This window comes from Nyctereutes procyonoides, unplaced genomic scaffold (genome assembly GCF_905146905.1).
Source record: "Nyctereutes procyonoides isolate TBG_1078 unplaced genomic scaffold, NYPRO_anot_genome, whole genome shotgun sequence".
In the NCBI taxonomy this organism is placed as follows: domain Eukaryota; kingdom Metazoa; phylum Chordata; class Mammalia; order Carnivora; family Canidae; genus Nyctereutes; species Nyctereutes procyonoides.
In genome coordinates this window covers 26560867-26579925 of record NW_026575136.1, presented here as the reverse complement: position 1 = coordinate 26579925, position 19059 = coordinate 26560867, and the positions used below count along the sequence as shown (strand labels likewise).

The 19059-nt window shown below is 34.3% G+C and overlaps 1 protein-coding gene across 2 annotated transcripts in view; it reads left to right on the top strand.

The window, feature by feature from the left end:
* Nucleotides 1-19006, top strand: part of LOC129495564 (vacuolar protein sorting-associated protein 4B) — a 34793-nt gene extending 15787 nt beyond the window's left edge. Inside the window, exons 5-12 of one of the 2 annotated variants that reach the window (XR_008661550.1) lie at nucleotides 2604-2723; nucleotides 5309-5465; nucleotides 5850-5998; nucleotides 7928-8009; nucleotides 9342-9561; nucleotides 11891-12031; nucleotides 14249-14400; nucleotides 18717-19006. Coding sequence is in view for 1 of the 2 variants with exons in the window: in XM_055303210.1 (XP_055159185.1) it covers nucleotides 2604-2723; nucleotides 5309-5465; nucleotides 5850-5998; nucleotides 7928-8009; nucleotides 9342-9561; nucleotides 11891-12031; nucleotides 14249-14350 (971 nt within the window). In the remaining variant the exon portion in view is untranslated. Of the gene's footprint in view, nucleotides 1-2603; nucleotides 2724-5308; nucleotides 5466-5849; nucleotides 5999-7927; nucleotides 8010-9341; nucleotides 9562-11890; nucleotides 12032-14248; nucleotides 15729-18716 lie in introns of those variants that run through there. The other variant, XM_055303210.1, reaches the window with a different exon arrangement.
* The last annotated feature ends 53 nt before the right edge of the window (nucleotides 19007-19059 follow it).

Sequence of the window (19059 nt, the reverse complement as noted above, 5' to 3'; positions counted from 1 at the left end):
GGCTGAGAAGATTTCCATTGTATAGGCACAGCGTTGGTTAGTGGATGATGAATATACTTTGCTCAGCCAGTCCTTTAGTCTTGCCATACTAACTAGTGTCTTCATTTTTATTCTATTATTTGTTTTACCAGCCCCACTGGGATATATAGGAGAATACTATAAGCATAATATCTCAAAAACACTACAGTTAGTGAGGATCATTTATGAATGAGAACTTCAGTGGTGGATAAAGTCCAAAAGGAAAAGCTGAGTGCTGCTGCACCACCACTGCCCGCAGCAGTGGGGACACATACTTCATAGTCAGTTCTGCTGGACCATCCAGCGGTCTGAGCCAAGTGGCCTGACTTCGGCTCTAGGGCAGAAGGTGTTTGGTATTTTTTTTCCATCCTTTTGGTTTTGTTTCCCACTCTCCCCCACAAAGTAAAAGCTGGAGCGTATCTTTAGTTTCAGGAAAAGGTACAGACCAGTTTTTAATAGGGCATTTTTCTTCTTCTTCTTCTTTAATAGGGCATTCTTTCAAATTCGGTAATGATAAGAACCAGAGATGTACAAAAATACAAATGCTGAAAACATTTAAATGAGGAAATTATTTGGAATCTCAGAATGAAGTGGAGCTTGAAAGGAGTCCTAGCCTATCATATCTCAGAGTTCTTTTTTCCATCTTCATTTAATAGTTTGCTTGTGGGTTTCACTGTATAATATCCTTTTTTGAATCTTTCCTCTTTTTTCCTGAAAGAGTATTTTAAGTCTTCTATTTCTGTTTTAAGTTATGACTTTAAGAGCAATGTTTATATATTAAAATTTAAAATTTGGGACGCCTGGGTGGCTCTGTGGTTGAGCATCTGCCTTTGGCTCAGGTCATGATCCTGGGGTCCTGGGATTGAGTCTCGGATCAGGCACCCCATAGGGAGCCTGCTTCTCCCTTTGCCTATGTCTCTGCCTCTCTCTGCGTTTCACTTACGAATAAACAAATTAAATCTTAAAAAAATAAAGTTAAAGAATTTATTATTTGAGTTTTCTGTTAGCTGTTTTGATGCTTAGTGACTTTTGAGGTTTAATAACATGAGTATAATCAAAGACTGGATAAATTTATCTAATTGGAAACAAATTGTTTGGCCTTTATTCCCAATAATCCTTTTCCCCTTTTTAAATTACTACTTTTATTAAATAATATTAGTTTTTATCTAAATAATTTTTATCACTAAATATTCTAAAATGACCTTTACATTTTGAAAAATATTAGTTAAATGTGAAGATAAGTTTTGGCATATTTAGAATATTAATACCTAGAAAAAACTTAAGTTGACCAGATTCTGCTTATATATAAAGTAAATTTCCTTTTTTTTTTTTAACTATTACAAAATCCTATCAGATAATACAAATATTTTCTCATGTTGGGATACTAAGCTGAATGGAACATAGAAAAGGTGAATTGGCTCTAATTTATACTTAATGTGAACTTTTAGAATGCAGAAAGTATTTATAGTTTTTTTTTTAACATTGTATTTTTTTAAATAATCTCAAGAGTCATATGCTCCTCTGACTGATCCAGCCAGGCATCCAGATTTCATTTAATTTTAATCTATAGCTAAAGATTTTCATAATATAAGTAGGTCATGTAATATAACTACTTTTATAATAATAAATGATCTTTCATAGCAAGAAGAAATACCCATAAAACTAACTTCATTGGTAATCAGTGGATTGTGTAAGTGGTGATGTTTTGCTATACTTAAAAAAATTACACATCGCCTTAGAATCAGCTTTTGAAAAGTTTTTGATAAAAGATAATTGAAAACTTTTGCTAATAAGCTATATTAGAGGAAACCTTTTGTGGACTCTTACTGCAACAATTGCTGTGGCTTCTGAATATCTTGTATTGAAAACTTAAATCATACAGATAACTTTTTAATGTAAAAAAAAATTTAAGTAGGTATTTAGAAGCCAAAAAGAAAATTTAACAAATCTCAGGAAAGGATTGGAGATCTACAGGAGCACATTTTCTCTTTCTCCTTCATCATCCGCTCCCTCTCATTCTCCCTACTATTTATCTGTCCATCCATCCATCCATCCATCTGTCTTGTCTGTATCACCAGTTAAAGTTATTAAGTATCTTTTTATTTTGGTGCTTAAGGAGAGCATTAGATCACTGGGTATTTTTGTTAAAAAGAAGTAGTTGATCAACCGCCATTGAACAGGTACTTTCAGTACTTCAGAATCAGTGCATTCAAACATTGTAACCACGTGGTAAAATATTTCGTGATTTTCCAAACACACAAATATTCATTATGTCATTTTATCCCTCCACTAACCCATCTTAAGTGGTTTGGGCAGATAGTATTCTTTTCATTTTACAGTGAGGAAGCAGAAATAGAAAAGTTAAGTGACCTACCCTAGGTTAGCCAGTCACCCAGCCCAGCTTTCTGACTCCTGCTGACTCTGCCCCACAATTACTTCCTAATCACATGATTTCAATAAGGTTTTTTATAGATAAAACTTTTCCAGTTTTATAATGTATTTCTTGAATGTCATTATTTCATGTTGTCTTCTACATTTGATGCAATAGTCTTCCTTAATTTAAAGATGATATACTTCTTTTGTAGGTGCCATTGTTATAGAGCGACCAAATGTGAAATGGAGCGATGTTGCTGGTCTTGAAGGAGCCAAAGAGGCACTTAAAGAGGCTGTGATATTACCTATTAAATTTCCTCATCTTTTTACAGGTAAGATGACTGTGAAATAGGTTTTTTGATGATTCCTTAAAAACACATTGACAGCTGAGGTAGAGCATTATGGATTTTTGTCACCATATTATATGTTAGCACCTTAAACAAATTGTTATAAGGTGGTGATGTACCTCTGCACAAAGGTATTTATTTCGTACATGTATTTGCAATATACATATATTACAAAAAGACCCGGATGTCAACCAGAAAAGCATAGGCTAAATCACCAATATGCAGCGGAATACTGTGCACTCATTCAAATACAGGGTATGTCTACATTAAGAAATTTAGATCTGTGTTATAATTGACATGAAAGGATGTCCACATATACATAAATATCAGAACACAAGTTATCAATATGTGTAGTATGACTCACATTTATTAAATAAATATGTGAGCTGAGAAGTAAATTAGACAGATTGACATAAAAATGTTATGCCTAGGAGATAAGATTATGGATGGTTTTTACCTTTTCTTTGAAGTTTCATCTGATGTTTTTCCAGTGGTCATGTACTAGTTTTATAAGAGTTTCCCCCACTTTTTAAAAAGAGCAAGAATTATTTAATATTTTCAGACAAAGTAGCTATCCTCTGGAGACAATTCATTCTCCCTGTGAGGAGAATATTGCTAAGCCAACCTTCGTGGTGTAGTTGAAGTTACAGCTCCAGCAGCAGGTGATCTGTATATGCTGAAGCATTCCCTCACATTGTCCTTGTTGTGACTGATAGCCTGCCTCTGTTATGGTATGGCTATACCCGCGGTCTAACAGTGCAACAGGATATCCCTTTTAGAAACCAGCTGATTTGTGTAGAGAGCAAATCTGTGACATTGGCCTCAAACTGAATTAGGTCCAGAGGGTGATGTCATATAGAGTAGTGATGAGGAAAGAACCTGTGGGCCACTGGTTGTCCACCAGGCCACCTATGACTCACAACCTAACTTCAGAAATACAAAATTAATGGTGTAAAAGTTGACATCATGATCCTATAAGGCACAAAAGCATGACTGAGTTCATTTTTTATTACTTACCACCAATATTTTCCAAACACAAGTCATTTATGTATCTCATTTCTGATTATTTCCATATACGTGTACCATTACTATTTTTTAAATATTTTCCTTTAAATCAAAGTACAGCATAGACATAGAGACTAGCAGGAACCTAAAAGTGTTCAGTTTCATAAATGATCAGAAAGTACATTTATGTAATCATCATCACACATATCAAGAGATAATACTAATAACCCACCCACAAGTCCCTCTGCCAGTTCTTTACTCTGCAGAGGTGATCACTTGACTCCTAACACTATAGATCATTTTGCCTATAACTGAACTTACTAATCATCTTTCTTATTTTTCTGTAGTAACTTCATTTTAAAACTTTGCTTTGTGTCTACTATAAATTGAAAAATTAATATTTTTCTAATACACATTTTAAAAATTATTTAAATAGGGCACCTGGGTGGTTCAGTCAGGTAAGCATCTGCCTTCAGCTCAATTTATGATCTCAGAGTCCTGGGATGAAGCCCCACATCAGCCTCCCTGCTCATGCTTTCTCTTATGCTCACTGTCTCCCAAAGTCTTTTAAAAAAAAATGTATTTAAATAAAAAGTATTTGTATGCTACCTAAAAAGTACTCCATCTGCCACCAGTCACATATACCACATTTAAGGGTACACGGACTTACAATTTCAGACATTTAAAATGGGAAGATAGAATTCAACTCAGAGTTGAGGCTTTCATAACAATAAATACAACAGTAGTTAGTTTTGCCATTAGTAATCTGTATATCGTTCTTACATAGCTACCATGTCTCCGTCCAGTTTCAACCTAGAAATTTTTTAAATGTTTATTTCATGGTTTTACCAAATGTAACTCAGCCAGTTTTATTTTAGGCAGCATTATTTCCTATTAGGAAAATTGAAATACAAAGAGTTGATTTCTTCACTTGTTATATTTTCACAAAACTAGGATTTCAAGTGGTAGAGTCTCCTTATTACCCAACCATCTGAATAAGGATATGCTCTCTATAATACTAGACTATGCTTCCCTGTGGAATCAGGAATTGAATAGAACTTTGGGACAGATCAACCAGACTGTGTTAGTTTCATTTCTCAATAGTCATAAATATTTAAAAGAAAATGTTTCCAGCTGCCCTCACTGTATGGACATAGTTTATCCTACAGTATTCTGATACTGAGTGTTGCAGATAGCAGACAATCAGGAAGTGCCTTTTAGACTGTAAGCCCAGGGAGGGCAGAGATCCTTTTGTGTTTATAGTTCTCTGTCTATACATTGTGGTTTTAATACATAGTGGTTGAATGAATGAGTGAAGTAAATGAACTTCCTGCTAGAAAGATTATATCAATGCAAACGCATTTGACAAAGTGTTCCCTATGAAAAGCAAATGAGATACTTTTAAGACATACTTATCTTAGTTTGATTAATTTAAAAAGTTTTTTATTCTGATAGCTGTAGAGTGAAAACCTCTTCCACAATATTCTTCAGTATGAATTATATCTCTAGTAACAGAAATCAACAGTTGTGAGATTCTCATGTTATTTTTCTAATGCAAATTTTAGGCAAGAGAACACCGTGGAGGGGAATTCTGTTATTTGGACCGCCTGGAACAGGAAAGTCCTATTTAGCCAAAGCTGTAGCAACAGAAGCAAACAACTCAACATTTTTTTCAATATCTTCCTCTGACCTTGTCTCTAAGTGGCTAGGTGAAAGTGAAAAGTAAGTAGTAAGTTGACCTTTTCTTTTTTTTTACTTTCTCTTTCCTGGAATCATTATATCAGTCTATAAAGTAATAGGTTTCTTACATCATTCATAGACATTCAGAGAAGTGACATAAGTATTCATTTTTCTGTGAAATCAGTCCCTCATTTGAAATTCATTTCATAGGAAAAGATAACATATGTAGTTACATATAATATAGTTTAGTAAATCATAAATGGAATTATCCAACTGTATGTACCATTTTTATTTTCTGGACCAAAACATGATTGAATCTTAAGAGTTCTTATAATACTGTATGTGTTCTATTTTAGTTTTTTTTTATTAAGTCATGTGTCATTTACTGTTTTTATTAAGAAACTGAAAGCTTTTATTTATTTTTAGGCTAGTTAAGAACTTATTCCAACTTGCCAGAGAGAATAAGCCTTCCATTATCTTCATTGATGAAATTGATTCTCTGTGTGGCTCAAGAAGTGAAAATGAAAGCGAAGCTGCCCGTAGAATTAAAACTGAGTTCCTAGTTCAAATGCAAGGTAGGGGTACTGACTTCTGAAATATTTTCTACTTATTGTATAACTGCTGTTATCACAATAATGGAAAAAGTTCGAGCCAAATTTCTCCATTTTAGCTGACTAAGTGTTTTCATTATGCCATGTTTCATTCTGATTGTCCTGCATATGCACACATAATCTGCACCCCATTGTAATCATCTGTAAGGCTCTGGCATAAACAGTAAGGAGATCCACATACTCACTTATAACCTACCACGAACAGTATCAGCAAAAGGAACATATAAACTTCAAATGAAATCTTTTAAGAAATATTTTGAGAAGAATATGAATGGTATTTGTCAGCAATCTAGAAGATTTGATTCTCGGGAATATTTGCATCATATTTGAATAATGTGATATTTGATTAAATACAGCTTTTTCAGAGAGACTCTCGGGTCACTTTACCATTAAAACACCACACTTTTTTTTCTTTTTTAAATTTTATTTAAATTCAACTAATTAACATAATGCATTATTGGTTTCAAAGGCAGAGCTCAGTGATTCATCAGTCTTATATAACACCTAGTGCTCATGATATCATGTGCCCTCCTTAATGTCCCATCACCTAGTTACCCCATCACCCCACTCTCTCCCCTCCAGTGACCTTTGGTTTGTTTCCTGTGATTAAGAGTCTCTTATGATCTGTCTCCTTCTCTGATTTCATCTTGTTTTATGTTTTCCTCTCTTCCCCAATGATTCTCTGCTTTGTTTCTTAAGTTCCACATATGAGTGAGATCATATAATTGTCTTTCTGTGAATTACTTCACTTAGCATAATATCCTCTTGTTCCATCCATGTCGTTGCAAATGGCAAGATTTCATTTTTTTTATGGCTAAGTAGTAATTTGTTATATAAATAAATACATATTTATATTATATTTATATTTATATTTATATTTATATTTATATTTATATTTATTTATATTTATATTTATATTTATATTTATATTTATTTATATCTCCCACGTCTGTTGGTAGACATCTGGGCTCTTTCCGTAGTTTGGCTATTGCGGACATTGGTGGTATGAACATTGGGTGTAGGTACCCCTTTGGATGACCACATTTGTATCTTTGGGGCAAATACCTAGTAGCGCAATTGCTGGGTTGCAGGGTGGCTCTATTTTCAACTTTTTGAAGAACCTCCTTACTATTTTCCAGAGTGCACCAGCTTGCAATCCCACCAACAGTGGGATTTTCTTTTGTCCACATCCTTGCCAACACTTTTTGTTACCTGACTTCTAAATTTTAGCTATTCTGACTGGTGTGAGGTGGTATCTCATGGTTTTGATTTGTATTTCCCTGATGCCAAGTGATGTTGAGCATTTCTTCATGTGTCTGTTGGCCATTTGTGTCTTCTTTGGAGAAATGCCCCTTCATGTCTTCTGCCCATTTCTTGATTGGATTATTTGTTCTTTGGGTGTTGAGTTTCGTAAGTTCTTTATAGATTTTGGGTACTAGCCCTTTATCTGATTTGTCATTTGCAAATATCTTCTCCCATTCTGTCCTTTGCCTTTTTGGTTTTGTTGACTGTTTCCTTTGTTGTGAAAAAGCTTTTTATCTTGATGAAGTCCTAGTAGTGCATTTTTTGCCTTTGTTTACCTGGCCTTTGGAAACGAAACCCCCCCCCCTTTTTTTTTTTAAATTGGGTTTCTTTTTTCTTTTTTTTTTTTTTAAGATGTATTTATTCATGAGAGACAGAGAGGGAGGCAGAGACACAGGGAGCCCGATGCAGGACTAGATCCCAGGACCCCAAGATCACACCCTGAGTAAAAGGCAGATGCTCAACCACTGAGCCGACCAGGCATCCTGAAAATACTACATTCTTAACAGAACATATGGACGAGATTGAAAAAAAAAAAACAAAAACACTAAAATGACAAATTATTTAAAATATTTCTTATTTTCATAACAGGTGTTGGTGTAGACAATGATGGAATTTTGGTTCTGGGAGCTACAAATATACCCTGGGTTCTGGATTCTGCCATCAGAAGAAGGTCTGATGATACAGTGAAGGTCTTATTTCTTAACTGTGGATGTAACAAGTCATAACAGTTCCCTTTTTATCCAACGAAAAGGCATTCTGAGAACTTTTCAGAATTTTTTTGATACCCTAATCCTGTCGGCCCCTGTGTTAGGGGAAGAGAGGCTCGTGATTGTTTGCTTCCTTGGTTGCTATATTGAAGATAAGAGATGCCCATATACAGAGTCTTTCACATTGGAAAATGTATTACCTAATGCTTATTATTAATTCTAATGAAACTTCATGGGCACTGATACTTCACAAACTTACAAATGTAGCTTGCTATTTCAATGGAAAATTTCCATGTAAAATGTTAGCAAAATGACATTTATAGAAGTTAAAGTATGATAGATAACTAAGATATATTTTCATTAAAAAATTTATGTCTATAATTTTTAAATTGCATATTGAACTTAAGCTACAGGAAAGGTTTATAGATTCATTACTTTTCACGCACACCATTCCCTATTTCATTCATTGAATTTTGCATCGTAAAAATTAGCACCGGTTCTTGCTGCTTTTTATCCTGTTCACTTGATAGTTTGCCAGGATGCTGGATTACCATTCCATATTAAGAAAGGCAATCAATCTGCTGTTTGTTTTGGAAAAATGTGCTAATTCTAAACTCATCTCTAGAGATCATGGGAATTTAAAATTCTCAAGACCACAGAGAGGTACCTGAAGGAAGAAAAGTCCATTTAAATTGTCCCTTATTGCTTCCTCTCTGTCTCTAAAGCTAAAATTCTGAGAAGCGAGTAAAGTTATTGTTCATAAAACAGCATTTATGAGCTAGTAGGATTAATTATTCTTAATGTACCCATTATAATAAAGTGGGCATTTTGTGTAAACATGTTTATTAGATTTTGAGTAGCTTTACTGTTTTTGAATTTAAGAAACTATTTTGTCATCTCTTATTTCGTATGATTAACCATATAAATCCCTTGACCGGGAGTTGAGAGTATGATTCTGTAGGAAACTAATCTTGTGGGACATATCATGTTGTGAATTCTAGACATTATTAACACTATGGCCAAAGTAACCCAAAAATCATGTGAGAAAGGATAAATTACTTCAAATTGGCTCTCTGGCTATTTTAGTTTTCCTTTTTAGTTGTTAATGTGTTTGGATATTTTCCCATTATTAATCTAAATACATATGGTTAAGCTATGGACCCATTTAATTTACTCAGATTAGCTTTGTATAAATGAGAATATCTGAGCATCTTGTTTCTTCTTGAGAAATTTGAATTTTCAATTGAACTTAAATATATGTAGTAATCTTGATGTAATTTTTCTTTCATTTTAAGATTTGAGAAACGAATTTATATTCCTTTGCCTGAGGCCCATGCCCGAGCAGCAATGTTCAAACTGCACTTAGGGACCACTCAGAACAGTCTAGCAGAAACAGACTTCCGAGAACTCGGGAAGAAAACGGACGGTTATTCGGGTGCAGACATAAGTATCATTGTGCGTGATGCACTAATGCAGCCTGTAAGAAAAGTGCAGTCAGCTACTCATTTTAAAAAGGTGAGGAGCTTTGATCCATCCTTTCAGATATTTTTAAAAAGTCAAGTTTTAAGACCATCATTGATTTGTCTTCAAAGAATTTCAGGAAGGTTTCATAACTAGTGGGTTTATAGAATTAACATTTTGATTTCATTGAAAATAAGTTCTCCCACAAAATTTATTAATGGCTGTTAATAATAGTCCTACATTTTAAAATTTTTTATGCAATGATTTTTGAGGTACTTGTTATTTTTATATAAGTGTAGAAACTTTAAATATATAGTTACTGCTGGTGTAACTAGAATATCCTTGCACAGAATCTGGTGCATTTACACCTCATTAACAAAGGAAAAATACTAATAGCTAATATTTAAATATGCCTGGCACTGTGTTCTATTCCTTATGTCCCTATGTCATTTGGTCCTCCCAAAAACTTTACAACAGGTGCCTGTTACCACCCATTGATCATTAGTCTGAGACTCAGATGTTAATGTGATTGAACTGGGACTTGGGTGCTAACACAGTTTCCCGAGATCCCACCAGAGAGGTGCAGAAGTGTGAGTTTCCTCTCGGTCACGTGTGCTTCAGAATCTGAAGCCTCGCTTCGCATGCAGTGTTTTGTCTGCTTGAATGAATGGAGCATTCATTGTAAAAAGACTGTGATCTTGATATTTAAGTGGAGGAGGTAATTTGGACCAACCATATTGCTGGAACAGCAGTATCCCGAATTACTCATGAACTTGAATGGTGAAAATCCTGAAAAACTATTAGCAAACTCAATCCAGCAGTAATGACAAAACTGATATATTATGACTAAGTTACATATGTTGTGTCTGTTGTCCTGCAATAAATTTTTTAAAAAAATGATGAATTTGAATTAAAACCTGAATTTGAAGCCTGACTCCACAATTTACTTATTAGGTCTCCTTGAGCAATTATATTATCCATTTAAGTCTCGTTTTTATTGTCTCTACAATAAAGGCAATAACACTGCCTCAAAGTACAATTGTGAGAATGAAATGAAGTATTCTTGTAAAGCGCCTCTGTCATGGTACCTGAGTAGTCCAGGAAATAGCCCTTCCCCCTACAGCCACCTCATTACTGAGGGAAACACGAGAGGCTCAGGGGCAATTTTATGTTCTAGCCATTGTATTTTCTTTTAAATTCTCTTTACCATTTAGAAACTATAGATTCTTCAGAACTCAGTCCTTTCCTACCCAGAACTTTTCATTCAGTTCTCCACGTGACCACCAGGGACAGCTTAAATGACCCTGTAGCCAGGTCCTTTTTAGGAGAATAAAGGTGAAGCAGCCAAATCAGCGTTAACATCTGGCCTTCTCCATCACCAGCGAGTAGATCTCTCAGTGGGTCCATCCTTGACTCCCATTTTTAAGGCTAATTATTTCAATTAGCAAAAACAAGATTGCCTGTTTATTTATCAAACGTCTACAGTACTACTCTGAGCCCAGAGATAAGTCAGAAAGTACTACAATCAAAAACAAAAAACAAAACAAAAATCCCTTGTGCTCTCTTTGGCAGCACAAAGGATTACAAAAAACAAAAATCTCTGCAGCTAAAATTTCTGTTGGGAAAGACAGATTATAAAATACACATAATAAGTAAACCTAGAATCTTTATTTTTCTGCAACCTGCCCTAAGTCTGACATAATATTTAAGATTGATCATTGTCAAAAAAAATATTAAATGTGAAATCAGCCTCCAATTTAGTATAGATTTGTTGTCATCTAAAAAAATACTTGCATGTGACTCCTGTCCCAAGGGTTCTTTCTCGGGGCGTTATTAATATTAATATTTTAAATCCGTTATGAGTCACAAAATAGCATTGAAATTACACATAGCATTTAATTTTGTACTTATTTTTAAAGAGAAATTTTTTTTGAGAAAACATTCAGTGATTTCACACTAATCTTCCAAATATCAGAACTTTCTCAGTTTTGGAAAATAGAGAAAACTTAAGAGAATTATTGAAGATGCCCCCTTTTTTGGACTAAGACCATTTAATAAGCATTAGAGAAAAAAGAACCCTTCACCACAGATAACTATTTCTTTTCTTTTTTTTTTTTGACTTAAACTCATTTTCTCCTTGTGATCACGTAGTTTATCATAGGAAATTTCAAAATACAGGAAAGCATCAAGAAGAAATTAACACCAAACAAAATCTGTCCCATTACCCAAAGATAATTACATTTTATTGTGTATTCATCTGTTTATTTTTAGAAGCAAACATTTTAACAAAATACAAAATAGTACATTTTCAAGTTTCTTGATAATGGCCTAAATCTTAAGTTAATTTGTTCAAGTAAATATTTCAGATTACTGTTTATTCCAGGTGTGCGGACCTTCACGAGCTGATCCCAACAAAATAGTAGATGATCTGCTAACACCCTGTTCTCCAGGTGACCCTGGTGCCATTGAAATGACATGGATGGACGTCCCTGGGGATAAACTTTTGGAACCAGTTGTTTGCATGGTTTGACATTTTGTTTGCTATTAAGAAAAAAATTCATAGTTTGTCATTTGTGAGACAAACATTTCCAGTCATGTGAGATTAGAAAATGTTGGTGTGATCGAGCATGTTTATAAATACTAAATAATTTTAAGTTAATGAAATAAATACTACTAATAAATACTAAATACTACTTAATAAATACTAATCTACTTTAATTAAATACTAAATACTTAATTTTAAGTGAAAAAGCTATTTTTCAAAAACCATAGGTTTCTACATTTGTAGGTCTTATAGCTAGGATACTATCACCAGAATTCTTATCTATATGACATAAATTATTGTCAAGACTTACCAAAAAGTAGAATCGGTAAAATTTCTTTTCTGAATCTAAGATTTTATAAAATACTCAGAGCTTAATGCATAAATCATAGTTTTTATAATGACGTTTTCTGTTTTACTTCTTCAACCTTTATAGAAAGTTTAAATAATGTAGTGCTTGTAGAAAAAAAAATCCTGAAACCAAGTGTTTATGATAAAAAATTATATTTCTATAGTTTATTTTGGAGGGATTAAAATAATTCTTTTTTTTTTCATTTTTAAAGAGTTTATTTATTCATGAGAGACACACAGAGAGAGAGAGAGAGGCAGAGACACAGGCAGAGGGAGAAGCAGGCCCCATACAGGGAGCCCGACACGGGACTCGATCCCGGGTCTCCAGGATCCCACCCTGGGCCGAAGGCGGTGCTAAACCGCTGAGCCACCAGGCCTGCCGGGATTAAAATAATTCTTAAAACTTGTTTTGTAAGCTATCGGAAGCTTACTGTGAAAAGCTACATTTGTTATTTTTGTATTTTCTTATTGGTGAGCACAGTTTTTTAAATCTTCTGCTTCAAAAGAGCGTTATGTGAGAATGAATAGTAACTTCTAGAGGAGAAATTTATTTACATGAAACGTACACATAGATCTATAAACATACATGTATTTCTGTATGTGCATAAGTATATATTTATAGATGTATTTATGTATTAATGCTTCTCTGAGAAGTTTTTCAGAAACTTTTTTTTCAGTCCTTGCTATGTTATTTTTTATTTAAGATTTATTTTAGAGAGCTCATGCAAGTGAGCACAGGGAGGCAGGAAGGGAGAGGAGGAGAAAGAGAATCTCAAGCAGACACCCCACTGAACAGGAGCTCATGACCTGAGCCAAAGTCAAGAGTAGGACTCTGAACCAACTGAGCCACCGAGGCACTCCACTATATTATTTTTTAAAGATGTTGTTCTCTTGACCATTTTTCATACTGTTTTATGAGACACAGCCTAGAAGTTAATCTTTTAATGAATCCCTGATACTAGCATGTTTTCTTCCCATTTTGATCGTAATTTTAACAGTTAAAAATCCTGGGGGCATGCATCTAGGTGGCTCAGTCAGTTAAGCATCTGCCTTCAGCTAAGGTCATGGTCTCAGGGTCCTGGGATCCAGCCCCAAGTCTGGCTCCCTGCTCTGCTTCTCCCTCCCCCTCTGCCCTCCTCCCCGACTGGTGCTCACACTCTCGCTCTCAAATAAATAACACCTTTTAAAAAATATTCTGATTAGTTGGTTTTAATTAAATTGTGTTGTGTTTCATGTTAGTATAAGTGAATGACTATATTCCTTTTGAATTGCACTTAGTGAACTCTTGTTTTAAGAAAAAATAGTTAAGACCAGAAAAGAGATCAGAGATGTATTTTAGAGGGCCTTGATCCTCAGGCTAGGAAGATTATACTTCCGATGGGTAATGGGGAGGCATTGAAAGTTGTGGTCAGGATAAGGCAAGCAGTTTATTTTTTTTTAAGGCAAGCAGTTTAAAGTTGCTGTGCAAAGGAAGAACATGATCAAAGATGTACTTCAGGGATCCCTGGGTGGCGCAGCGGTTTAGCGCCTGCCTTTGGCCCAGGGCGCGATCCTGGAGACCCGGGATCGAATCCCACGCCGGGCTCCCGGTGCATGGAGCCTGCTTCTCCCTCTGCCTATGTCTCTGCCTCTCTCTCTCTCTGTCTGTGTGACTATCATAAATAAATTAAAAAAATTAAAAAAAAAAAGATGTACTTCAGAAGAAATGAGAGTTTATTGTTAGTAGCTTAGAGTACACTGCAAATACTTTGATTTAACTTCAGATGGAAAGTTAGTAATAATATGATGTATTGGTTTTTATTTGATTGAAGCCATTACTAATACTTCTTCCTTCTTTTTCCCTGACAGTCGGATATGTTACGGTCACTATCTAACACGAAACCCACAGTCAATGAACATGACTTGTTAAAATTAAAGAAGTTTACGGAAGATTTTGGCCAAGAAGGCTAAACCAAAGACAATAAGGAAGACATTTACCATGTGTGTTCTTTCTTTCATAGGTACTTTTGCCTTTCTTGGATGGCATTCAGATTATTTCCAGTAAAACTCTTTTACCACAGGGAAATACAGATCTCACTCCAGAGTTCCTTTAATTTTATATGTACTTTTGCTCCATTACCAGTTAAATGCTCCTGTTAACAAAAATTATAAAATAATGGATATAATGAAATGAGTGATACAAGTACCAATGGCAAAAAAAAAAAAAAATAGGAATGACCCAGTTAAAGAGGATTAAAATTGACTGAAACAGCAATATTTAGAATTGGTGGTATTTGCACAGAGCATTTATATATATTTTTTTCTTTACCAAAATAAAATAGGGCTTATTTTATATTTTGAAAAACAATTCTTAAGCATCATTCTCATCAATGTAAAGTGTATTTACTTTATTAAAAAATTTTAAATACTAGAATCTTTATTCTCAGGGATGGGCAATAAAACAGCAAAGAGCACTGTGATTGGGCTTGAGAGATTTTGAATTCTGTTCTAGCCAAGTCTCATTGATGTTTGATAGGCTAACATTTTTCTTTGCGTAGATTTCAATAATTTCTTTAAAAGCAACAAGTTTCTATATTTAATTAAATAATACCTTTCACTGTGCAATCTCGAAAGACTTTCTAAATTAGGCATTGTCTTCAGCTTGAAGAAGAAAATTGTCTACTTCAGTGTCTTTTTGTAGCAAGATTGACCAAAACAGATGGCAAATAAATACATACTTTTTAAATAACTGTCATGAAATACTATAATGGGAACCTCTGCTAAAAGGAATGTCCTCCCTTTGAATTATGGGAAGTTTCTTGTGGATGTGTGTGTACATATATATAGATTTTTTTTTTTTTTTTTTTTTTTTTTAATATAGGCTACCAAGTGTCTTGGCTTTTACCTTTTAAGTTCAGGGAACAATCTGTCCTTGCTACACATGCGTTATCAGTGAAGCTTTAGAAAAGAGCTAATGTCTCATTAAATAATAAAATACAAACATGAAATATTATTTTAATATCTTCAAATAAATAATCTGAACGTGTATATTATACACTTTAGCATCAACACTAAGTTGTGCCTTGTGCATTTGCATTGGCTGTATATACAGAAGATTATGAAGTTAGTTGGAATGAGGTAGATTCCTTAATTACTATAAAATTCTACCTTGCAAATACTATAGAATAACTTGCATTTTAAAGTATATTTGCACATTTGACATATAATGCTCCCTGGTTGCCTTTGGCTTTTCTGTACAGTTTATTTTTGTTGCTATTAGATGGAAAATCATAGGTCTGAATTACACTGTTCTTACATGAAGTAAATTGACATAACCTACTACTGGCTATATTCTGTGTATGCTTCTTTATTTTGGGATCTTCTGTATAGGAGAAAATAGTATCTAGATTGATGAGATACAAAGAAATCATTAGAAATTATTGAGACTGTATACATGAAAATTCTGTTCTTCAACAACTTTTTATGTGAGAGTGGGAGTTAACTTGGCAGACTAACAGTTCTTTGTGGCCGCCTTATAAAATAGTTTATTCTTTATTAGCCTCAGAATTATAAAGTGTTGGTGTTAATTATATCATTAGGAGAATTCACATAATTACATGATAGTTGAAATCCAGAATTTTTTATAAAGCCAGAATTTGTTTTGAAGGAGTATTTTACTTAATTTGACAAAGTACATGACCGAATAGTGAGTATAGTGTTGATGATAAATGGATACTTTATCATACTTAATTCTTACACGTACTTTGAGAACTGTGTCTCAGTATGCAAATCACTTCCAACCATAGCTCTTTTCTACCTTACATCTTCTACGCTTTTTACATTTCTGGTTCTAAGCCTATTTCTGGAATCACATAATTTTAAACTTAGCCTTGAATGGTAGCACATAGGCCATGAGTTCTTTATGGACAGATAAATACAATGTTCAGACTCTGTCTGAACTTGGACTCTTAAGAAATTTTGGGTAGCTGGTTTCTGAGGCTACTTGAGTTCCTGTGTGACCTAGATGTTGAAGAACATTGTTTTTCTCAGCTTGAAAACTATAGGGGTCTTAATAAAAAGAATTTCAATAGAAAATTGACTTTTGAGTTTCCTGTCATCTACATGCAGAAAAACAATGAGTATGTATATTTGATTATTAATGTGAAGTACTACCATTTAGCCACTTGCCGCTGGCATAGTTAAGAAATTGAGGCGCACCTCTGTCACTATAAATGTTTCTTGATATTGTTGCAAATGAATCCGCAGCAGTGCCCAGCATGGACAGACTTCATCTCACCTTTGTGAGCTCTTAAGATCATGTGCTTTCCTACCTGCATACCTTCCTTCACGTCTTTCTGTTACTCTAATACAGTGTTCTTTCTTCTTTGCTAGTCCAAATTCGATTATGTCCATTAAGACCTAGCTCATGGCCTGTATAATCTTTGCTGGAAGAATTCCTATACTATCCCCACACCTACCTTTGGATTCCTTTAGTAATAAATTGATAGTACTATCTTAAGATTCATACCCAAATTTGAAGCACATTCTATTAATCTTGTTTAGATCATTTAGATTATAAGCTCTTCAAAGAGTTCCATTTTCCTTTACAACAACTAGCACAGTGCTAGACACTATTAGGTACTTAATAAAGGCTTGAATATTAAACTAGCTTTGTCCTTACTGTTATCTACTCACTGGATTATCTGTGAGACTTTATAAAATAGGTAATTTGAAATGACTTTGTTCTTGCTGGTCTAGTGAAATAACTAAAGTCCAAGGTAAGCCAGAGCTGGCCCCTATTGGCTTATGAGAATCAGTGCCCATCTCTTCCCACCTATGAGTTCCTTGAGCTCGTGTTGGAAGCTTGAAATCTGCTATGGTGGGAGGATTCATACCACAAATCAAGGTTTAGTTAGCATGGTGCCATACAAAACAAAGCCCATCTGTCATTGAAAAATTATTATTTATTGCATTTACAGAAATACTGTACAGAAGTTATATTTTTAGAGTCATAAAAAGCATTTGATAAACTCTAGTACCCATTTATGATTAAAAAAACAGACTCTAGGACTAGAAGGGAGTTTCTTTTTTTTTTTTAAGATTTTATTTATTCATGAGAGAGAAAGAGGCAGAGACACAGGCAAAAGGAGAAGTAGGCTCCCTGTGGGGAGCCTGATGTGGGACCGCATCCCAGGACCCCAGGATCGTGCCCTGAGCTGAAAGCAGATGCTCAACCGCTGAGCCACCCAGGTGTCCTGAGGGAGCTTCCTAATAAAAGGCATTTACCAAAAAAAAACAAAAAACAAAAAAAAAAAAAACCACTATAGCAACCATCATACTTAATTGGGAATTATGGAAAACTTTACTGCCCTGCTATCACCACTTCTTTTCAACTTTGGATATGAAATTCAAAGTTTAGGGAATAAAAAGGAAACAAAACTGTTATTCTCAGATGACACCGTATATATAGCAAATCCAAATTAATATAAAGTTAGAATTTGAATTTAATAAGATCACAGGATGCAAAGTTAATAAAATGGTATTTATCTGAGCAACAATTAAGAATTGAAATTATTAAAATACCAATTAAATAGCCTCAGAAAGCCGCAGATAGCTTAAAATAAGTCTGAAAGACAAGCAGACCTTCATAGAGAAAACTAGGATACATTACAAACAAAGGAAAACCTGTGTAGATAGAGAGATGGGCCTGTTCATGAGTCAGAAGACTTACTATTCAAGTGTCAGTTCTAATGGAGTGGATTCTAGACTTAATGTAATCTCAAATCTGGATCTGGGTGATATATAGACCAATCTGTATATTTCTGTATATATTATATATCTCCAAAAACAAAAATAGATGCTTAATAAATTTTGATTAAAAAGAAAAAATATTTTCTAGTTTGAATCCATTTTTATAATAGTATATGTCTCTTAGCTGTATGTTCCTGTTCATTTATCCATATAATCATCCAGATATCTGTATATGTATGTATATATACAGATATATATATATAAACAATTTATTCTTTTTTTAAATTTTTTTAAATTATTATTTTTAAAGATCTTTATTTATTCATGAGAGAGACAGAGAGAGAGAGAGAGAGAGGCACAGACAGGCAGAGGGAGAAGCAGGCTCCACACAGGGAGCCTGACATGGGACTCGATCCTGGGTCTCCAGGATCACACCCTGGGTCAAAGGCAGGCACCAAACTGGTGAGCCACCCGGGCTGCCCAACAATTTATTTTCACCTTATGTTCATTATGTTATTTGTGGGTAGTGAGATTTTGGTTGAAAAAAAAATTTTTTTTAAATTTTCTCTACCTCTTTTATCTTCAGGTATATTTTCAGATGTCACCTTTCCAGTGAGACATTCCCTGGTCATCCTATTTAAAATTGCAATCCTCCTGATGCTCCTTAGACCTATTCCCTGCTTATTTTTCTCTGTAGCACTTATCATGTAACATACTGTATAGCTGACGGTTTTTCTTATTTGTAACTTTTCCTACTAATATGTGTGTTCTGTGAGAGCTGGCATTTTCTTGTCTTTTTTTTCTCTCCGCTGTATCTTAGTATCTGGAACAGTGCCTGGTGCCTGATGGGCACTCAATAAATATTTATTGAGTGGATGAATCTTTGTATTTTTTCTAAGTTTGAATACTTTGCATGAGCATTTATTATT